We start from the raw sequence: 20,670 nt of genomic DNA on the forward strand, positions 1-20,670 counted from the left end.
CCCAGCTACTCTGGAGGCAAAGGCGGGATAAATTGCTCAAGTCCAGGAGTTCGAAGCTGCAGTAAGCTAAGAAGATACCAGTCTACTCCTGCCACAGATGAGAGCAAAATCCCATCTCTTTAAAAAAAAAAAAAAAATTAAGTAAAAAGAAAAGCAGCTTAGTACAATCTCATCATGAAGCCAGAAGAGCCACTCTGCCATTTATTATGTATAACTTTGAGCCTTAAGCTCTCACAGATTGTTTCCTCATCCATAAAGTCAGGAGACTGTACTAGACTATCTGTAGGGTTCCTCTCAGTTCCACCATTCTATGACTGAACACCCCCAAATGAATGAAAACATCAATCACACATTACTTTAGCACTTGTGGAAGAGGCTTGTTTTTCAGCCATTTAAGAACTTAGTTTAACCAGGCACGGTGGCTCATATTTTTAGCATATCTTAACTAGTGTTTAAAAATCTTATTTTGTTTTCTAATAGTCTTAGCAATGCTAGTTGTTCGAGCTAAACATGACAGCTTGCTTAAAATGCAGAGGAGTAAGTGGTGAGAATTTTTGGTGACACAGAGTTGATACTGAATAAGTGGGCACTTTGGGAGGCCAAGGTGGGTGGATCACCTGAGGTCAGGAGTTCGAGACCAACATGGTGAAACCCTGTCTCTACTAAAAAAAAAAAAAAAAAAAAAAAAAAAAAAAAAAAATAGCCAGGCATGATGGAGGGCACCTGTAATAACAGCTACTCCAGAGCTAGAGGTTGCAGTGAACTGAGTTCGCACCACTGCACTTCCAGCCTGAGTGACAGAGTAAGACTGTCATCAAAAAATAAAAACAAACCATGGATACATACAAGAAAATAATCTTATAAAGTACTATATTTGGTATTTTCTTCTCTTCTTTATGTGGTATCAAATATTATTGTGCTTTAAATAATAAAAGAATTGAATAGAGAGAAGAATATATAAATAACGTAAGATGTCAGCTAGTTTTCTCCTCTACCTGCTGAATAGTAAGCCTGACATCTTGCTGAGTAGATACTCTTATAAGGCTTTAATACTAGATATTATTAAAGGGCAAAATAAATTGCTAACACAAGTGCCTCAATAAGCCAAATCACTATATAAAGACTAGAAAATAACATTCCTGTCTACACTATATTCTATGAATACTTGATGATTAATTCATTATTTAAAGTGGAGAAAATCTTATAAAAGAAAAATGCTGAGTGACAAACCTCATATCAGAGGATGAATGCTGCTATCTGTTCTTATATAAAACAATATGAGACTTTAATGTTCAAACAACCCATAAAGTGTCTATCATTGCTCAGATTTTATCTTAAAGAAATCAAAGTTCTAATAATTCAGGCTAGTTCTGAAAATTTATTCATCTTCCTATGACTAGAAATCAATATTTCAAGCCCAAAAGATAAAAGATTTCAAGTAAAAGAAGTCTTAAAGAGGAGGCAGCATGATGCAGTGCTGTAGCAACCTTCTGTGAGCATCAGACTCACCAGCAGAGCTTTCTGAAAATCACATGCCCAGCTCTCACCACTTGGAGATTGTGATTCATTAGGTCTGCAGTGATGCCCTGCCTATACTGATGTGGTGAAAAGAACTTAGAAAATGATGCCCTGCCTATACTGATGTGGCTCAGTGAACTTAGGAAAGTCACAATCTCTTTGAGGCTCTATTTTCTTAACTATAAAATAGGGATAGCAATGTCTACAATATAGGATTGATCTTATAAGGATCAAATGAGATCACAGATGTAAAAGCATTTTATAAACTGCAAGTCAGTATTCAAAAATGTGTACAATCTGGGCAGTCAAAATTACCATCAGGGCTGAGCACAGTGGCTCACCCCTGTAATCCCAGCACTTTGGGAGGCCAAGGTGGGCTGATCATCTGAGGCCAGGAGTTTGAGACCAGCCTGGCCAACATGGCAAAACCCTGTCTCTACTAGAAATAAAAAAGAAGCTAGGCATGGTGGCATGTGCCTGTAATCCCAGCTACTTGGGAGTCTGAGGCAGGAGAATTGCTTGAACACAAGAAGCAGAGGCTGCAGTGAGCTGAGATTCCACGAGTGTACTCCAGCCTGGGCAATAGAGTGAGACTCTGTCCCTACTCCACAAGTTGATCTACAAATTTAATCCAATTTGATTAAAATTCCAGTTGGCTTTTTCTTTTTTTTTTCTTTTTTTTTTTTTTTTTTTTCGGAAATTGACATGCTGATCTTAAAATTCAAATAGAAATTTAAGAGACCTAGGGCTATGTGCAACTTTCTGAGATATGACATTGAAAGTATGATCCATAAAATTTAAAAAATCAATAAATTGGACTTTATCAAAACTATATTCTGTGACCCTATTAAAAAGAACAAAAAGACAAGCTACAAAGAGACAATGTTCTGAATATTTACCTGACAAGGGAATCATATCAAGAATATACAAATAATTCTGTAAATTCAGCAGTAAACTATCAATCCAAATAGAAAATAGACAAGAAAAATGACAGACATTTTGCCTAAAAGGAGATACAGATGGCAAGTAAGTAAATGAAAAGATGTTCAACATCATTAGCCATTAGAGAAATGCAAATTAAAGCCACTATGCGATATTACTATACATCTATTAGGATAGCTACAATTAAAAAAATGGTCACAATATCAAATGCTGGCAAGGATGCAAAGAAATGAGATCTCTTATACATTGCTGGTAAGAATGTAAATGGCGGCTGAGGGCAGTGGCTCACGCCTGTAATCTCAGCACTTTGGGAGGCCAAAGTGGGCAGATCACATGAGGTCAGCAGTTCGAGACCAGCCTTGCCAACATGGCAAAACCCCATTTCTACTAAAAAGACAAAAATTAGCTACGCATTGTGGCTCACACCTGTAGTCTCAGCCACTCGGGAGGCTGAGGCAGGAGAATCACTTGAGCCTGGGAGGTGGAGGGTGCAGTGAGCTAAGATCATGCCACTGTACTCCAGCCTGGATGACAAAGTGAGATTCTGACCTCCTCCTCCCCAAAAAAAGAATATAAATGGCATGGCCACTCTAGAAAACAGTTTGGCAGTTTCAAACAAACACAACTAAACATACCCTTTATGTCCACACAAAAACCGGTATGAAAATGTTCATGCCAACTTTATTTACAATAGTCAAAAATTGGAAACAATCCAAATGCTTTCAATGGTGAATGGCTAAACAAAGGTACATCTAAAGCACAGAATTCAACATAGCAATAAAAAGAGAACAGGGATGGGTCTGGTGGCTCATGCCTATAATCCCAGCACTTTGGTAGGCCAAGGTGGGCCGATCACTTGAGTCCAGGAGTTTGAGATCTATCTGGCCAACACAGTGAAACCCCATCTCTACTAAAAAATACAAAAAAATTAGCCAAGCGTGGTGGCACAAGCCTGTAATTTCAGCTACTTGGAAGGCTGAGGCAGGAGAATCGCATGAACCCAGGAGGCGGTAGTTGCAGTGAGCCGAGATCACACCACTGCACTACAGCCTGGACAATAGAGCAAGACTGTCTGAAAAAATTAAAAAAAGAACAAACTATTAATACATAAAACAACAAGGATGGATCACAAAAAAAAAAAAAATGCTGAGTGAAAACAACCAATACCAAATGGTTACATAATGTATTATTCCATTTATATAACATTCTTAAAATGACAAGCTTATAGAGATAAAGAATAGGTATTGGTTGCCTGGGGTTTTGGATGACAGGAAAGGGGTATCCCTATAAAGCAGTGGTGTAAAGAATCTGTGTGGTAATGAAACTGTTCTGTATCTTGATTATGGTGGTGGTGGTGAACATGAATCTACACCTACACATGTGATGAAATTGGATAGAACTATACACACACACAAACACACACAAATGAGTTCATGTAAAACTGGTTAAATCTAAATAAGATCTGTGAATTGTATCAATTTTGTATTTCCTGGTTTTATATTGCACTATATGTATGCAAGATATTACCACTGGGGAAAAACGGGGTGAAGGGTACACAGATTTCTCTTTACTGTTGGCCAGGCACAGTGGCTAATGCCTGTAATCCCAGGGTTTTGGGAGGCTGAGGCAGGCAGATCACCTGAGGTCAAGAGTTTGAGACCAGCTTGGCCAACATGGTGAGACACTGTCTCTACTAAAAACACAAAAATGAGCTAAGCATGGTGGCACATGCCTATAGTCCCAGTTAGCTACTTGGGAGGCTGAGCCAGGAGAATTGCTTGAACCCAGGAGATGGAGGTTGCAGTGAGCCAAGATGGTGCCACTGCCCTCCAGCCTGGGCAACAGAGCAAGACTCGGTCTAAAATAAAATAAAATAAAATTTATTAATACCACCACCAATTTCGTCAGAAAGACTAAATATTTAGGCAGTGGCTCACGCCTATAATCCCAGCACTTTGGGAGGCCAAGGCAGGTAGATCACTTGAGGCCAGGACTTCGAGACCACCCTGGCCAACATGGGGAAACATCATCTCTACTAGAAATACAAAAAAAAAAAAAAAATTAGCCAGGTGTGGTGGTGGGAGCCTGTAATCCCAGCTACTTAGGAGGTTGAGGCATGAGAATTACTTGAACCTGGGAGGCAGAGGCTGCAGTGAGCCGAGACTGCACCACTGCACTCCACCCTGTGAAACAGAATGAGACTGTGTCTCAAAAACAAAACAAAACAAAGCAAAAAAGAAAAAAAAAAAAAAGACTAAGTATTTAGATGCTACCAAGCTCATGGTAGTGGTACACATTTTCTAAAATTTAAGTTTTTACCTAAAAGCTCAAACTTTATCTCAAAACATACTGTCAATTGTTTTCCTAGAAGTTACATGCTAACCTAAGTGTCCATCAATAGAAAAATGGATAAAGAATGCAAAATGTGGTACATATACACAATGGAGTACTATTCACTTGGTTCATTTTTATTTTCTTATTTTTGAAGGGGAGTCTCACTCTGTCGCCCAGGCTGGAGTGCATTGGCATCCACCATCTCGGCTCACTGCAACCTCTGTCTCCTGGATTCAGGTGATTCTCCTGCCTCAGCCTCCCGAGTAGCTGGGATTACAGAGCTGCCACCAAGCCTGGCTAATTGTTGTATTTTTAGTAGAGATGGGATTCTACCATGTTGGCCAGGCTGGTCTCAAACTCCTGAGCTCAGGTGATCTACCCACCTCAACCTCCGAAAGTGCTGGGATTACAGGCATGAGCCACCTTGCCTGGCCCATTTCATGCATTTTTATGAAAACATCTGCTAAATAGCCAAGTTTATGTGCCAGTCATTCTTGAAGTTAAAAATAGTTAATTCAGGCTGGGCTGGTCTTTCCTTTCCTTCTTTTTTTTGGGGGGTGGGGGAGCAGAATCTCACTTTGTTGCCCAGGTTGTAGTGGCAGGAAAGGGAAGGAAAGAAGGGAAGAAGGGAAGAAGGGGAGGGGAGAAGAGGGGAGGGAAGGGACGTTGAAAGGGAAAGGAAAAGGGAAGGGAAAGGGAGGTGGGCAGGGCAGGGCATCTCCAAGATAGCCTCCATCATAATCTTTACAGGTAAGCTCATAGCCCCTTCCTCAGTGTGACTCTGTCAGCTTCTACAAGTGGTCTCACTTTAAATAGGGGAGGGAGCAGAAGCAAAACATATTACTCTTGCATCTGCAGGTGATGCACGGCGCAGAAAGAGGCACTGCCAGTAATCAAGGGAAATGAGGAACTAGGAGAAAAACCAAGATCTATAGTTATTTTTACAATTCTAAAAGATTACAGAAGGATAATCTGTGGCACATGCACACACAGAAAATTATCCCTCACCTTGCAGGTGGACGTAGGGGTTGAGGAAAAGTAAAATGTTAACAATTGTTAGGAAGGTCATGTGACCACTTTAGACAAAGTCTGTGTCACACCTAACCTAAGTCATTCCTTTGGCACTTAATATTTTCCTTTTTCCAGTTTTAGCAAATGTATTCATGGTCTATCACTCAAGCTAGCTTATAATTTTCTTAAGAAAGACCATATATTACATCTCCACTCACACATAGTACTGAACACTGCATGTAGATCACTTATGCGTTCAACTATTACAGCACCCAATTTTTTCTATCTTGTATAGTCATAATTTATCTTGCCAACTAAACTATAATCCTTGAGGATAGGATATGTGATTATTTGCATTACTCCACAAAACCTAGCATAGCAATCTGTTCATAGAAAACATTCCTTGTATGTTGAATAATTTAATAAATAATAAATAAAGCAATTATCTAACTAGTTAAATGGTAAGAGCCTAGAGAAAGAGAAGGCTTATATAGATCGCTAAGAAATACCTCAGGAGATTTATTAAGACAGAAAACTCCTTAACAAACACTGATATTAACTGCTATTTTAAATATGTCTCCTCCCAAGAAAGTATCAACAAAACACATAAACACTAATGGTGAGAATATCTTAGAAATGGAAAATCAGGCCGGGCGCGGTGGCTCAAGCCTGTGATCCCAGCACTTTGGGAGGCCGAGGCGGGTGGATCACGAGGTCAAGAGATCGAGACCATCCTGGTCAACACGGTGAAACCCCATCTCTACTAAAAAATACAAAAAATTAGCTGGGCATGGTGGTGCGTGCCTGTAATCCAAACTACTCAGGAGGCTGAGGCAGGAGAATTGCCTGAACCCAGGAGGCGGAGATTGCAGTTAGCCGAGATCGTGCCATTGCACTCCAGCCTGGGTAACAAGAGTGAAACTCCGTCTCAAAAAAAAAAAAAAAAAAGAAATGGAAAATCAACTTACAGCAAAAAGAATTAGCCTTCACTTCAACTTCTGAAGATGTCATCACTTATCAAAGTCAAGAATTATATAGTTCTCATTACTGATTATAACTACTAACACTTTTAACCGGCTATACAAAGAACATGCCATTTATATATGAACATCCACAACACTGAAGAAGTGCTACAAGACTTTCTGAAATCATAGGATCTTGGTGTTAAAAAAGGGACGTAAGGATCATAGTAGTCAAATTTTCTACCAAATGAAGGAATTCTATCTGCAATGTATAATTATTAGGATATTCACACCTTTGCTTCAATTTTCCAGTGAAAACAGACTTACAAACTTGCAGGAAGGCTATTTGATTATAAGATTACTATCACTGATAAAAGGTTACTCCTTACATTAAGCCAAAATCTGTCTTCCTGTGATTTCTACCCATTGTTCTTCATTCTATCCTGTGGAGTTTAATTTCCTTTTAATACAATAGTCCTTAAAATATTCAAAGAGAGCTATCATTTTTACTGTCTTCTTTTTCCAAGACAGACATCACTATATTCTACAAATATTTTTCATATGATATATTTTCTACGCTAACCCAGTGATTTTAAAGTGTGATAACTAGCAGTTATCACAATACTCAAAATGTGAATTAAGATGTAAACACTATTAATCTAGTAAAATGCCTAAAATTCTGCTAGCTTTTTTTGCAGCTACATCACATCACTGATTTAAGTTTGAGCTTGTGGACAATTAAAATACATAGGTCTGCTCAGTCGCAATGGCTCATGCCTGTAATTGCAGCACTTTGGGAAGCCAAGGTGGGAGAATCACTTGAGCTAAGGAGTTTAAGGTCAGACTAGACAACATAGTAAAACCCTATCTCTCCAAAAAAAGAAAATTTTTTAATTAGCGAGGCACAGTGGTATAGCGCCCATGGTCCTACCTACCCAGGAGACTGAGGAAGGAGGATCCCTTGAGCCCAGGATTTTAAGGCTGCAGTGAACTATGATTGGGCCACATTACTCCAGCCTGGGCAACAGAACAAGATTCTGTCTCTAAAACAACAACAACAAAAATACCACACATAGGTTTGGCCAGGCATGGTGGCTCACACCTGTAATCCCAGAACTTTGAGAAGACAAGGTGAGAGGAATACTTGAGGCCAGGAGTTTGATACCAGCCTGGGCAACAAAGCAAAACCTCATCTCTACCAAAAAAAAAAAAAAAGGTAAATAAATAAGAGAAAATTAAACAAAACCTAAATAAATGAAAAGACATCCCATGTTCATGGATTAGAACACAATATTCTTAAGATAACAAAATCCCCCAAATTGTTCTAAGAATTCAATGCTATCCCTATCAAAATTCCAGCTGGCTTCTGTGCACAAATTGACAACCTGATCCTAACATTCATATGGAAAGGTAAGGGACCCAGAAACATCCAAACAATCTTTAAAAAGAACAAAACTGGAGGCCATGCAATTCCCAATTTCAAAACTTACTACATAGCTACAGTAATCAAGACAGCATGGTACCAGCATAAGGCTAGACATATAGATTAATGGAATAGAATTAAGACTCCAGAAATAAACCCTAACACTTATGATAAATTGATTTTTGACAAAGGTGTAAAGGTCATTCAGTATGAGGAAAGAATCGTTTTCTCAACAAATGGTACTGGGACAATTGGATAGCCACATACAAAAGAATGAAGTTAGACCCCTACTTCCCATCATACCTGAAAATTTACTTAAAATGGACCATAGATCTAAGTGTAAGTGCTAAAACTATAAAACTTTCAGATGTAGAGAAATTGAAGCCCTCATATATTACTGGGGGGAGTGTAAAATAGTTCAGTCACTATGGAAAACATTCTGGCAGTTTCCCAAAAGGTTAAACACAGAGTTACAGTTACCATGCTACACAGCAATTCCACTCCTAGCTATATACCAAAGAAAATTAAAAACATGTATACACAATGTACACGAATGTTCACATTAGAATTTTTCACAATACGCAAAAATTGGAAACAACTCAAATATTCATCAATAGATGAATGGATAAACAAAACATGGCATATTCATACAGTGAAACATGCAATAACACTGATGAACCTTTAAAGCAATTATGCTAAGTGAAAGAAGTTAATCACAAAAGACCACTTATTGCATGATTCTATTAACATGAAATGTCCAAAATAGGTATATTTATAGAGACAGAAAATAAATTATGGTTGCTAGAGCTAGGGTCAGAAGCAATGAGGAATGACTGCTAATGTTCATGGGGGTTTCCTTTTCGGGTGACAATTATGTTTTAAACATAGCTTGTGGTGCACATTGCACAATTCTGTGAATATACTAAATTACTGAATTATACAGTATAAATGGGTGAATTTTATGGCATATGACTTATATCTCAATAAATACATTAAAAAATTCAAAAAAGGACTTTTCTTTTTTGTTGTTGTTTTGTTTGTTTTTCAGACAGAGTCCAGTTCTGTCACCCAGGCTGGAGTGACAGAAATACCTCAGGAGATTTATTAAGACAGAAAACTCATTAACTCCCAGGCTCAAAGGGATCCTTCCGCCTCAGCCTCCCTAGTAGCCAGGACTATAGGTGCACACCTTGAAGCCTGGCTAATTTTTTGCTTTTATTTTTTGGTAGAGATGGGGTCTCACTATGCTTTCCAGGTTGGTTTCCAATTCCTGGGCTCAAGCAATCTTCCACTTCAGCCTCCTAAAGTTCTGGGATTACAGGCATGAGCCACCATGCCCAGCTAGGGATTTTTCATTTCCAGAATTGTGTAATAACAGAAAGCAAATTCATCATAGCTCAAATGCACACCAAGTGTATAATGACAAAAGGAGGAAACCCACAAGATAAACAGAGGTAAAGTATAACTTTAAATGGTGTGTGATCGCAGTAGACTTTTAGAAAGCATCAATAAACAACTAAGAACAACTGCAAATGAAAAGGCTCTTTTCAGGCAAATATTTTAGGCAGACTGTGAATGTAAGAGAGAGTCACAGAGACAGGTGTTTTAAGTAGAGATTGCTACCATAAATAAATGACAGATGTTACATGCAGGGGTTGAAAATGATGTTTGGCTGTATATTAGTCTTCTCACCCTTAGCCACTCCACAGATTCCAATCACCATTACTAACATCACCTTCAGATATGACAGAGATAAAAAGATCAAATTAATGCCTATAAAAGGCAGTGACATCTGACTTTCTTCCAATAGGCTATATATCATCACTTTTACATTTACATATGGAAAATGCCCCACTGGAAGGCCCTGGTGCCCATGATACCTACTGACTCTGCTTGGTAAGAAAGCACTTTGAAGTGGTCTTTCTCAACAGCCATCTTCTCCAGGGTCAAGTCAGTCTCAGGAGAGCTCCTCTCAATTAATTTCGTGTATAATTGCTCCAGATTCTGGAAAGTAAAACCACAGTACAATGTAACAATGAGAATAACCACACATATTACTACTAATAATTGCCTCAGCTAAAAATCAATGGCAACTTACCACCTCAGCAGCTTGAAAACACTCATCAGCAATTCGAAAATTTCCAGCATCCAACCACCCACTTCCTATTTTCGTATTCATCTAGAAGAGAGAAATGAGAAAATAATTTTTAAAAATTAATACCTCCCCCAAATTGGTTGGGGAAATACTGGAGAAAATATTGAATATTCTGTCCATATTCAGTCATATAACTCACAGAAAACAAAAAGCAACAGTTAGCATTTGTTAGAGCTCTGTGTTCTACTTTGAACTCCATAATTTAAAAGAAATGGTTTTAAAGAAAAAAGTAGCAAAAGTTAATAAACTTAAAAACATGACTTGCTGGGCGCAGTGGCTCATACCTGTAATCCCAGCAGTTTGGGAGGCCAAGGCAAGAGGATCACGTGAGGTAAGGAGTTTGAGGCCAGCCTGGCCAACATGATGAAACCGCATCTCTACTAAAAATACCAAAATTAGCCGGGCGTGCTAGTGGGCACCTGTAATCCCAGCTGCTCGGGAGGCTGAGGCAGGAGAATCGCTTGAACTCGGGAGGCAGAGGTTGCAGTGAGCTGAGATGATGCCACTGCACTCCAGCCTGGAGCACAAAGTGAGACTCCTTCTCAAAAACAAACAAACAAACAAAAAAGACACATCTTCTGAGGAAATATTAAAAGAAAACATTGAGATAACTTAGATGGAAAGAGAAAGTACCAAGAACTTAATGCTTCACATACTTGAAGAAAGGTATATGGTAAGCATTAGACTACTTGAGTTCTAGTTTTTAATTCCATCTGCAATAAAATTTGAATTAATCCAAGAAATGTTTATTAAGTACCTTTACATTCCAGTGTCATCGAAGGAGCTCACAGTATTGTAACTGGTAGATATCTAAATAAATAGTCAATATGCAAATATCCACAAAAGCTATGGAAGCAGACAAGGACTAAATGAAGATGGAAGACTAAATACATGCTACAGCCCCCTCTTTTACCATAAATCCTTAGAAATGATAATATATAGAAATATGAGAGAAGTGTATGGTACATATTTTTTCTTATTCAATGAGTCCTGGAAAATAAGGGGCATTTTCAACAGGCATGAAATTGTGGAGAACCTCTGAAAAACAGACAACAAATGGGATAAGACAGAAACCCATATCCCAACATGCACAAAAATGCAAAATGTGGAAACGGCCCTGGATGTGAACAGTAGGAACATCAGGCAGTAGGCCTCCCCAAGAAAGGTATCTTCCTCCCTCCTTTCAAGAAAGGAACAGTGAGTACAATTACTTTGGCTGGACAGAAACAGAGTTCTATGTACCTGACAACACAGGTTAATGAAAAACATCCAGTCCTACCTCTTCATCAGTCACTGGATTCAGGTTATAGTACGAAGTGTGACACAATACTCATAGAAGATTATCACAGAATTTGAAATCAAATATGAACAAGAATTACCCAACAACTGAGAGAAACCAATGCCATGAAAGGATATCATACTCAATAAACAGAATATCTCAAAAAACAGAATTGAGAGAGCTAGCAAATAGAAACTTATAGAGAATAAAATTATAATCCACAGAGTTAAATAATAGTGATAATCAATAATAAGCCTTTTCAGTTTTCATTATTTGGGATCAACAAAGCCCAAAATGCAAATGTTAGAGGTGACAGAAGGTCGAAAGTTAAAGGGAAAGAGTGGTAGAGAGAATGAAAATATCCTTACAAAGTAGCAAGTGAAGAGATAAACTCCAAATTTGATTTAAAAAAAGAAGAAATAAAGTTTAAATATATTACTTAGGGCTCAGCATGGTGGGGTGGCTCATACCTATAATCCTAGTACTTTTAGAGGCTGAGGTAAAAGGATGACTTGAGGCCAGGAATTCTAGACTGCCTGAGCAACACAGCAAGACCCTGTCTCTACAAAAAATTTAAAAATTACTTGGGCATGCTAGTGCAAACCTGTGGTCCCAGTTACTACAGAGGCTGAGGCAGGAAGATCACTTGAGCCTGGGAGGCAAAGGCTGCAGTGAGCCATAATCATGCCACTGCACTCGATCCTGGGCGACAAACAAGACCCTGTCTCAAAAAAAAAAAAAAGAAAAAAAAAAGTCTATATTATTTTAGGCTGGGTGCCGAGGCTTATGTTTGTAATCCCAGCACCTTGGGAGGCCGAGGTGGATGGATTGCTTAAGCTCAGGAGTTCAAGACGAGCCTGGGCAACATGGTGAGACACCCCCTTCATCCCTACCAAAAATACAAAAAATTAGCTGGGTATGCGGGTGTGCACCTGTGGTCCCCACTACTTGGGAAGCTGAGGTGGGAGGATCGTTTGAGCCTGGGGTGCCAAGGTTGCAGTGAGCCGAGATCATGCCACTATACTCCTCCAGCCTGGGCAACAGAGTGAGACCCTATCTCAAAAAAAAGTATACTTTTAAAATATATGCATATATACAAAAAATTACATGTGTGTATATATAAATATATATAATTTAAAGATTTGAAAGACAGCCAAGAGATAAATTTAAAATAGTATAACAAAAACTGAGAGAGATGGGAGAGGTAACATGATATGAGATAAATCCTCATCCATCATAATAGCAAATAAATAGATCATAAATAAAGCTGATAAATCAAGAATTAGTTATTGGCCAGGCGTGGTGGCTCACGCCTATTACCCTAGCACTTTGGGAAGCCGAGGCAGACAGATAGCCTGAGCTCAGGAGTTCGAGACCAGCCTGGGCAACATGGCAAAACCCGGTCTCTACTAAAAATACAAAAAAATAGCTGGGCATGGTGGTGCATGCCTGTAGTTCCAGCTACTCATGAGACTGAGGCACAAGAATCGATTGAGCCTGGAAGGTGGAGTTTGCAGTGAACTGAGATCATGCCACTGCACTCCAGCTTGGGCAACAGAGTGAGAGCCTGTCTCAAAATAAATAAATAAATAAAAAAGAATTAGCTGTTGTATTTTTTTATTGTATTGTTACTGTTATCTTTATCAGATTTTTTGGTAGTATTTTGAATCCATGGCAGGTTGAATCCAAGGATTCAGAAACATAATGCCTATAAATTATTCTCACAAAAATCAAACCTGAATCAGAACAAGCTTCTAGATCTAATTATCAGTTTACAGAAAACAAGGGTTAGAGGGAACAATGGACTATTAAGTGACACCATGAGGAGGCATCAGAATACAGAATTTAGAAAACTCTATAGCACAACCTCATTTCTTCAACAAATAAATCTGTTCAACAGAGTTTTTTAAAAAGAGAGAAGAAAACACGTAGTTTAATTTTAGACATATTAACAAAATACAAAGTATGGATTATCTTTGGTCCTGATTTTAAAAAACCAACTGGAGAGGGGGTGAAAGAACTAGATATTTGATTTGGGGAAATCTTTATTAGGTTTTATCACGTGTGATAAAGGGAACTACGTTTGCTGAATATAAAAATACTTTGTCTTGGGGGACGTGGAGAAGCACTGGGACAGGATTACAAGGTTGGGCAGGCCCCATCTGGGAGGGGTTTGTGAGTCCAGGGCCCCTGATTGCTGAGGAGATGTATAAAGACGGGCTTCCTCTCATGAGGGCCAGGCATACACTTGATCAAGGTGCCAGCTATTCACCAGAAAAGAATGGTGGCTTTTCTAAAGCAAACTGTTGTGCACACTGTATAGTTCCTCAACCACTCTTCTACATTTAGTGAGGAGAAACTGGCAAACCTTTATCTTTGTATCCAGCAAATTGAAACAACTCTGAATATTTTAGATGCAACTTTGTCATCTATACCATGCCTAGATGATGTTACATTTAAAGTATCTCCCTTAAGTCCCACTAGTGTCACAAATGGATCACATTCTGAAGTCACCTTAGAGTAATCACAGCAGCACAGTACACAAGACTCTGGACCACAGGAAAATCAAGTATCAGTAGAAAATATCTTAACTTTTGACAAAGATTCAAGATATGTCATATATCTCAAAATGGTTCAAGTGGGTATACCAGTGATGGCAATAAGAAACAAAATGATATCAGGACTAGATCCAGATCTTCTTGAGAGGCCAGGTGCTACACTGCCTGATGGCAAAAGTGAAAAAACTGCAGAACAAAGTTCACACAGCGAATCTTCTTTAGTGACGAAGCTTAATTTTGATAAAAATTACATGTGCATATGTATTCCAAAATCATAAAACCAACCCAAATGCCCATCAGTCAACAAGTGGATAAAGAAACTGTGGTATATATATACAGTGGAATACTATGCAGCCATATAAAGGAATGAATTAACAGGATTTGCAGTGACCTGGATGAGACTGGAGGCTATTATTCTAAGTGAAATAACTGAGGAATGGAAAACGAAACATTGTATGTTCTCACTGATATGTGGGAGCTAAGCTATGAGGACACAAAGACCTAAGAATGATACAATGGACTTCAGGAATTTGGAGAGAAGAGTGGGTGTGGGGCAAGGGATAAAAGACTATAAATACAGTGTTGTATACACTGCTCAGGTGATAGGTGCACCAAAATCTCACAAATCATCACTAAAGAACTTATGTAACCAAATACCACCTGTACCCCAATAATTTATGGAAAAATAGAACATAATTAAATAAAAACGTGCATGTGTAGAGGTACATTTCAACTCTGTAAGAGACTGGACTTTCTTAGTCATAAAAATATCAACTGGCCACATATACACTACCAAGCTTCCTCTATTTTTTAAAAAATAAAGCATTTACAAGCTGAAAAGAATTCCATTGTCTTTCAGAAACACATGCTGAAATACAGGCAAAATTAAACATTTTGCATTTGTTTCAAAATAATCCAGCGGGTTGGCCAGGTGCAGGGGCTCACACCTGTAATTCCATCACTTTGGGAAGCCAAGGTGTGCGGATCACCTGAGATCAGGAGTTGTGTTCGTCTGGCCAACATGGTGAAACCCCATCTCTACTAGAAATACAAAAATTAGCCGGGTGTGGTGGCACATGCCTGTAATCCCAGCTACTCGAGAGGCTGAGGCAGGAGAATCACTTGAACCCAGGGGCAGGGGTTGCAGTGAGCCAAGATCGTACCACTGCACTCCAGTCTAGGCGACAGAGCAAGACTCCACCTCAAAAAAATAAAAAATAATAATAATAATCCAGTAGGACCAGAGGTTTGCTATTCAAGAAGATACAGAAGAAACAAGAGTGGCCATGAGTTAATGATTACTCTAGCTGAGTGATGGGTAAACGGGGAGAATCATTGTACCATCTTACCTGTTTTACTTATGTTTGAGCTTTTACATAATAAAATATTTTTAAATACTGGGAAAAATATTTTCCCACTAAAAAAAAAAAGTACTTGCCTCTAAAGAGCAAGAGAGTAGATAGGGCTGGGTGTGGTGGCTCACGCCTGTAATCCCAGCACTTTAGGAGGCTGAGGCAGGTGGATCACTTGAGGTCAGGAGTTCTAGACCAGCCTGGCCAACATGGTGAAACCTCTGTCTCTACTAAAACAAATAAAAAAAATACGAAATTGGCTGGGCATGTTGGCACATGCCTGTAATCCCAGTTACTCAGGAGGCTGAGGAAGGAGAACTGCTTGAACCCAGGAGGTGGAGGCTGTGGTGAGCCAAGATCATGCTACTGCAATCCACCCTGGGCAACAGAGTGAAACCCTGTGTCAAAAAAAAAAAAAAAAAAAAAAAAGACAGAGAGAAAGAACAGATAAAGAGGGATGGAGCAGAAAACCACGTTTTATTACTTTCACTATTTTTCCGAACAATTTAATTTGACATAAACACACATTTGTATTTTGGGAGAAGGGGGAAATAAAACTTTAAAAAATTAATCTGTTAGGCCCAGTGCAGTGGCTCACGCCTGTAATCCCAGCACTTTGGGAGGCCAAGGTGGGTGGATCACGTGAGGTCAGGAGTTCAAGACCAGCCTGGCCAACATGATGAAACCCTATTTCTACTAAAAATACAAAAATTAGCTGGGTGTGCTGCCACACCCCTGTAATCCCAGCTACTCAGGAGGTTGAGGCGGGAGAATAGCTTGAACCTAGGAGGCAGAGGTTGCAGTGAGCCCAGATGGCACCACTTCATTCCTGCCAGGGCTATAGAGCAAGACTCCATCTCAGAATTTAAAAGATTAATCTTTTAAATAATAGAAATATAAGAGGAAGACTTCCACTATCAGCCATGAGAGAATAGCTCAATTCAAACTGAACTTCCCACTCCAAACAACCCTAAAAGCTGTACAAAATATAACTGTGTGAAGGCACTACAGTGGCTACAATCCTTGAAAGAATGCACAAGGTGAACCCTGTGTTCAACTCAGTTTTATCATATTATATATGATACAGGATTTATCAGACTACTGTCATAGCATTTTACATGAACAAATTCTACCACTATGTGTTTATAGTTTACAAAGCATTTTTCACAAAAACTCTAATTTTAACTCAGTAACACTCTAAGGTAGATATTACTATTTTCAGTTTACAAATAAGAAAACTAAGTAATCTTCCAATGTCACATAGCTAGTAAGCAGCAGACCTAACCTGGGTCTTCAGACTTGAAATCCTATACTCTTTTCCTTATTTACTTAGTGCTTCAAATTTTTCATTAGAAAAACTCATTTAGAACTAACATCATTCCCTTAGATGAAGAAACAGTTACTCTATCAAGTGAGAGGTGAGAAAAGTAAAAAATAAATCATCAACCCAGAATTATAAGTTCAGCATTTGGTTCTCTAAACCACTGTAATAACCACAGTATTCTGAGAACTTTAACTGTAGTAAATATACCATTATAAAAGGAACACCAACATAAAAGGATAGCACTAAAAGATTCAACCCCCCTCCAGTTTCACACTAACTTTAACCATTTTCTTTTTATCTTTTTTTTTTTTTTTTGAGACGGAGTTTCGCTCTTGTTACCCAGGCTGGAGTGTAATGGCACGATCTCGGCTCACCGCAACCTCCGCCTCCTGGGTTCAGGCAATTCTCCTGCCTCAGCCTCCTGAGTAGCTGGGATTACAGGCACGTGCCACCATGCCCAGCTAATGTTTTGCATTTTTAGTAGAGACGGGGTTTCACCATGTTGACCAGGATGGTCTCGATCTCTAGACCTCGTGATCCACCCGCCTCAGCCTCCCAAAGTGCTGGGATTACAGGCTTGAGCCACCGCGCCCGGCCTTAACCATTTTCATAGAAGTAACAACCATCTCATTGCATCTCCATTTTCTCCTAAATTAAGACTTACCATAATCAGTCGTTGAATACCTTGTTCTGAGGCAAATGAGGCTGCACACATACTCAGCAACTTGCAGGCAACATAATGTACTGCAAAACAGTAATGAAACAACCATAAACACAAAACATTCATTCTCCTTTTATATATACCAACAAAGAGAAAAGATTGAAAGGAAGCCAGTGTTGTTGTTATTAAAAATAAAAATTATAAAGGCCTTTTTAAAAAATGAATTTTCAAGAGAAAATGACCTGAAACTTATTATAAGAATCATTTACTGAATGCTTCAGTAAGAGATTTATTTATTTGAATTGTACTTTGGGCTCTGGGGTGAATGTGTACATCCTGCAGGATTGTTCCATAGGTACATACATGGCATGTTGGTTTGGTGTCTCCATCCTGCCATCTCCTACATCAGGCACTTCTCCCGGTATTATCCCTCCCCATCCTTCCCCCACCCCCGCGGTCCCTCCCCTCCGCTCCCCTCCACCTTCCAACGTAGCCCAGTGAGTGTTGTTCCCTTCCCTGTGCCCAAGTGCTCTCATTGTTAATCACCCGTCTATGAGTGAAAACATGCGGTGTTTGGTTTTCTGTTCTTGTGTCAGTTTGCTGAGAATGATGGTTTCTAGATTCATCCATGTCTCTACAAAGGACATGAACTCGTCGTTTTTTATGGCTGCATAGTATTTCATGGTGTAGATGCGTCACATTTTCTTTGTCCAGTCTATCATTGATGGGCATTTGGGCATGTTCTATCCAATATTAGGAAGCTAAGAACTTTGATAAAAGGTTACAGGAAATACTAACTAGAATAACCAGTATAGAGAGGAACATAAATGACCTGATGGAGCTGAAAAACAGCAAGAGAACTTTGTGAAGCATACACAAGTATCAATAGCTGAATTGATAAAGCAGAGGAAAGGATATCAGAGATTGAAGATCAACTTACCGAAATAAGGCATAAAGACAAGATTAGAGAAAAAAGAGTGAAAAGCAATAAACAAAGCCTCCAATAAATATGGGACTGTGTGAAAAGACCAAACCTACGATTGATTGGTGTACCTGAAAGTGACAAGGAGAATGGAACCACGTTGGAAAACACACTTCAGGACGTTATCCAGGAGAAATTCCCCAACCTAGCAGGACAGGCAAACATTCAAATTCAGAAAATATGGAGAACCCCACTAAAATTCTCCATGAGAAGAGCAACCCCAAGACACGTAATTGTCAGATTCTCCAAGGCTGAAATGAAGGAAAACACATTAAGGGCAGCCAGAGAGAAAGGTCAGGTTACCCACAAAGGGAAGCCCATCAGATAACAGCAGTTCTTTCTGCAGAAACCCTACAAACCAGAAGAGAGTGGGGGCCAATATTCAACATTTATAAATAAACAAATTTTGAACCCAGAATTTCACATCCAGCCAAACTAAGCTTTATAAGAGAAAGAGAAATAAAATCCTTTCCAGACAAACAAATGCTAAGGAATTTTGTCACCACCAGACCTGCCTTACAAGAGCTCCTGAAGGAAGTTCTAGACATGGAAAGGAAAAACCAGTACCAGCCACTAAAAAAACACACCAAAATATAAAGACCAATGACACCATGAAGAAACTGCATCAACTAATGAGCAAAATAACCAGCTAGCATCATGATGACAGGATCAAATTCACACATAACAGTATTAACCTTAAATGTAAATGGGCTAAATGCCCCAATTAAAAGACACAGACTGGCAAATTGGATAAACAGTCAAGACCCATCAGTGTCCTGTATTCAGGAGACCCATCTCACTTGCAAAGACACACGTAGGCTCAAAATAAAGGGATGCAGGAATATTAACCAAGCAAATGGAAAGAAAAAAAAAAAAAGCAGGGGTTGCAATCCTAGTCTCTGATAAAACAGACTTTAAACCAACAAAGATCAAAAAAGACAGAGAAGGGAATTAAATAATGATAAAGGGATCAATGCAACAAGAAGAGCTAACTATTCTAAATATACATGCACCCATTACAGGAGCAGCCAAATTCATAAAGCAAGCTCTTAGAGACCTACAAAGACACTTAGACTCCCAGACAAAAACAGTGGGAGACTAACACACCACTGTCAATGTTAGACAGATCAATGAGACAGAAAATTAACACGGATATTCAGGACTTGAACTTAGCTCTGGACTAAGTGGACCTAATAGACATCTACAGAACACTCCACCTTAAGTCAACAAAATATACATTCTTCTCAGCACCACATAGCACTTATTCTAAAATCAATCACATAATTCAAAGTAAAACACTCTTCAGCAAATGCAAAAGAGTGGAAATCATAGCAGACTCTCAGACCGCAGTGAAATCAAATTAGAACTTGAGATTAAGAAACTCACTCAAAACCACACAACTACATGGAAATTGAACAACCTCCTCTTGAATGACTACTGGGTAAATGACTAAATTAAGACAAAAATAATGAAGTTCTTTGAAACCAATGAGAACAAAGAGAGAACATACCACAATCTCCAGGACACAGCTAAAGTAGTGTTAAGAGGGAAATTATAGAACTAAATGCCCACATCAGAAAGCTGGAAAGATCTGAAATCAACACTTGAACATCACAATAAAAAGAACTAGAGAAGCAAGAGAAAACAAATTCAAAAGCTAGTGGAAGACAAGAACTAACTAAGATCAGAGCAGAACTCAAGGACATAAGACAAAACCCTTCAAAAAATCAATGAGTCCAGGAGCTGCTTTTTGGAAAGATTAGACCACTAGCTGGACTAATAAAAGAGAAAAAGGAGAAAAATCAAACAGACAATAAAAATGATAAAGGGGATATCACCACTGATCCCACAGAAATACAAACTACCATCAGAGAATACTATAAACACCTCTATGCAAATATACCAGAAAATCTAGAAGAAATGGATAAATTTCTAGACACATACACTCTCCCAAAGACTAAACCAGAAAGAAGGTGAATCCCTCAATAGACCAACAAAAAGTTCTAAAATTTAGGCAGTAATTAATACCCTACCAACGAAAAAAAGCCCATGACCAAACTGATTCACAGTTGAATTCTACCAGAGGTACAAAGAGGAGTGGGTATCATCCTTTCTGAAACTATTCCAAACAAGAGAAAAGCAGGGACTCTTCCCTAACTCAATTTATGA

At 38.9% G+C, this 20,670-nt stretch overlaps 1 protein-coding gene and 1 pseudogene across 1 annotated transcript in view; one reads left to right on the top strand and one right to left on the bottom strand.

The window, feature by feature from the left end:
- TEX11 (testis expressed 11) overlaps nucleotides 1-20,670 on the bottom strand; it is a gene marked incomplete at its 5' end in the record, with an annotated part of 328,765 nt that overhangs the window by 286,159 nt on the left and 21,936 nt on the right. Inside the window, 3 exons of the mRNA XM_039475670.2 lie at nucleotides 10,075-10,194; nucleotides 10,289-10,369; nucleotides 17,523-17,602. Of these exons, the coding sequence (XP_039331604.2) occupies nucleotides 10,075-10,194; nucleotides 10,289-10,369; nucleotides 17,523-17,602 (281 nt within the window). The remainder of the gene's footprint in view (nucleotides 1-10,074; nucleotides 10,195-10,288; nucleotides 10,370-17,522; nucleotides 17,603-20,670) is intronic.
- On the top strand, nucleotides 13,830-14,460 carry LOC104650098 (WASH complex subunit 3 pseudogene; annotated as a pseudogene).

The sequence above is a fragment of the Saimiri boliviensis genome, chromosome X, assembly GCF_048565385.1.
Source record: "Saimiri boliviensis isolate mSaiBol1 chromosome X, mSaiBol1.pri, whole genome shotgun sequence".
Classification (NCBI taxonomy): Eukaryota; Metazoa; Chordata; class Mammalia; order Primates; family Cebidae; genus Saimiri; species Saimiri boliviensis.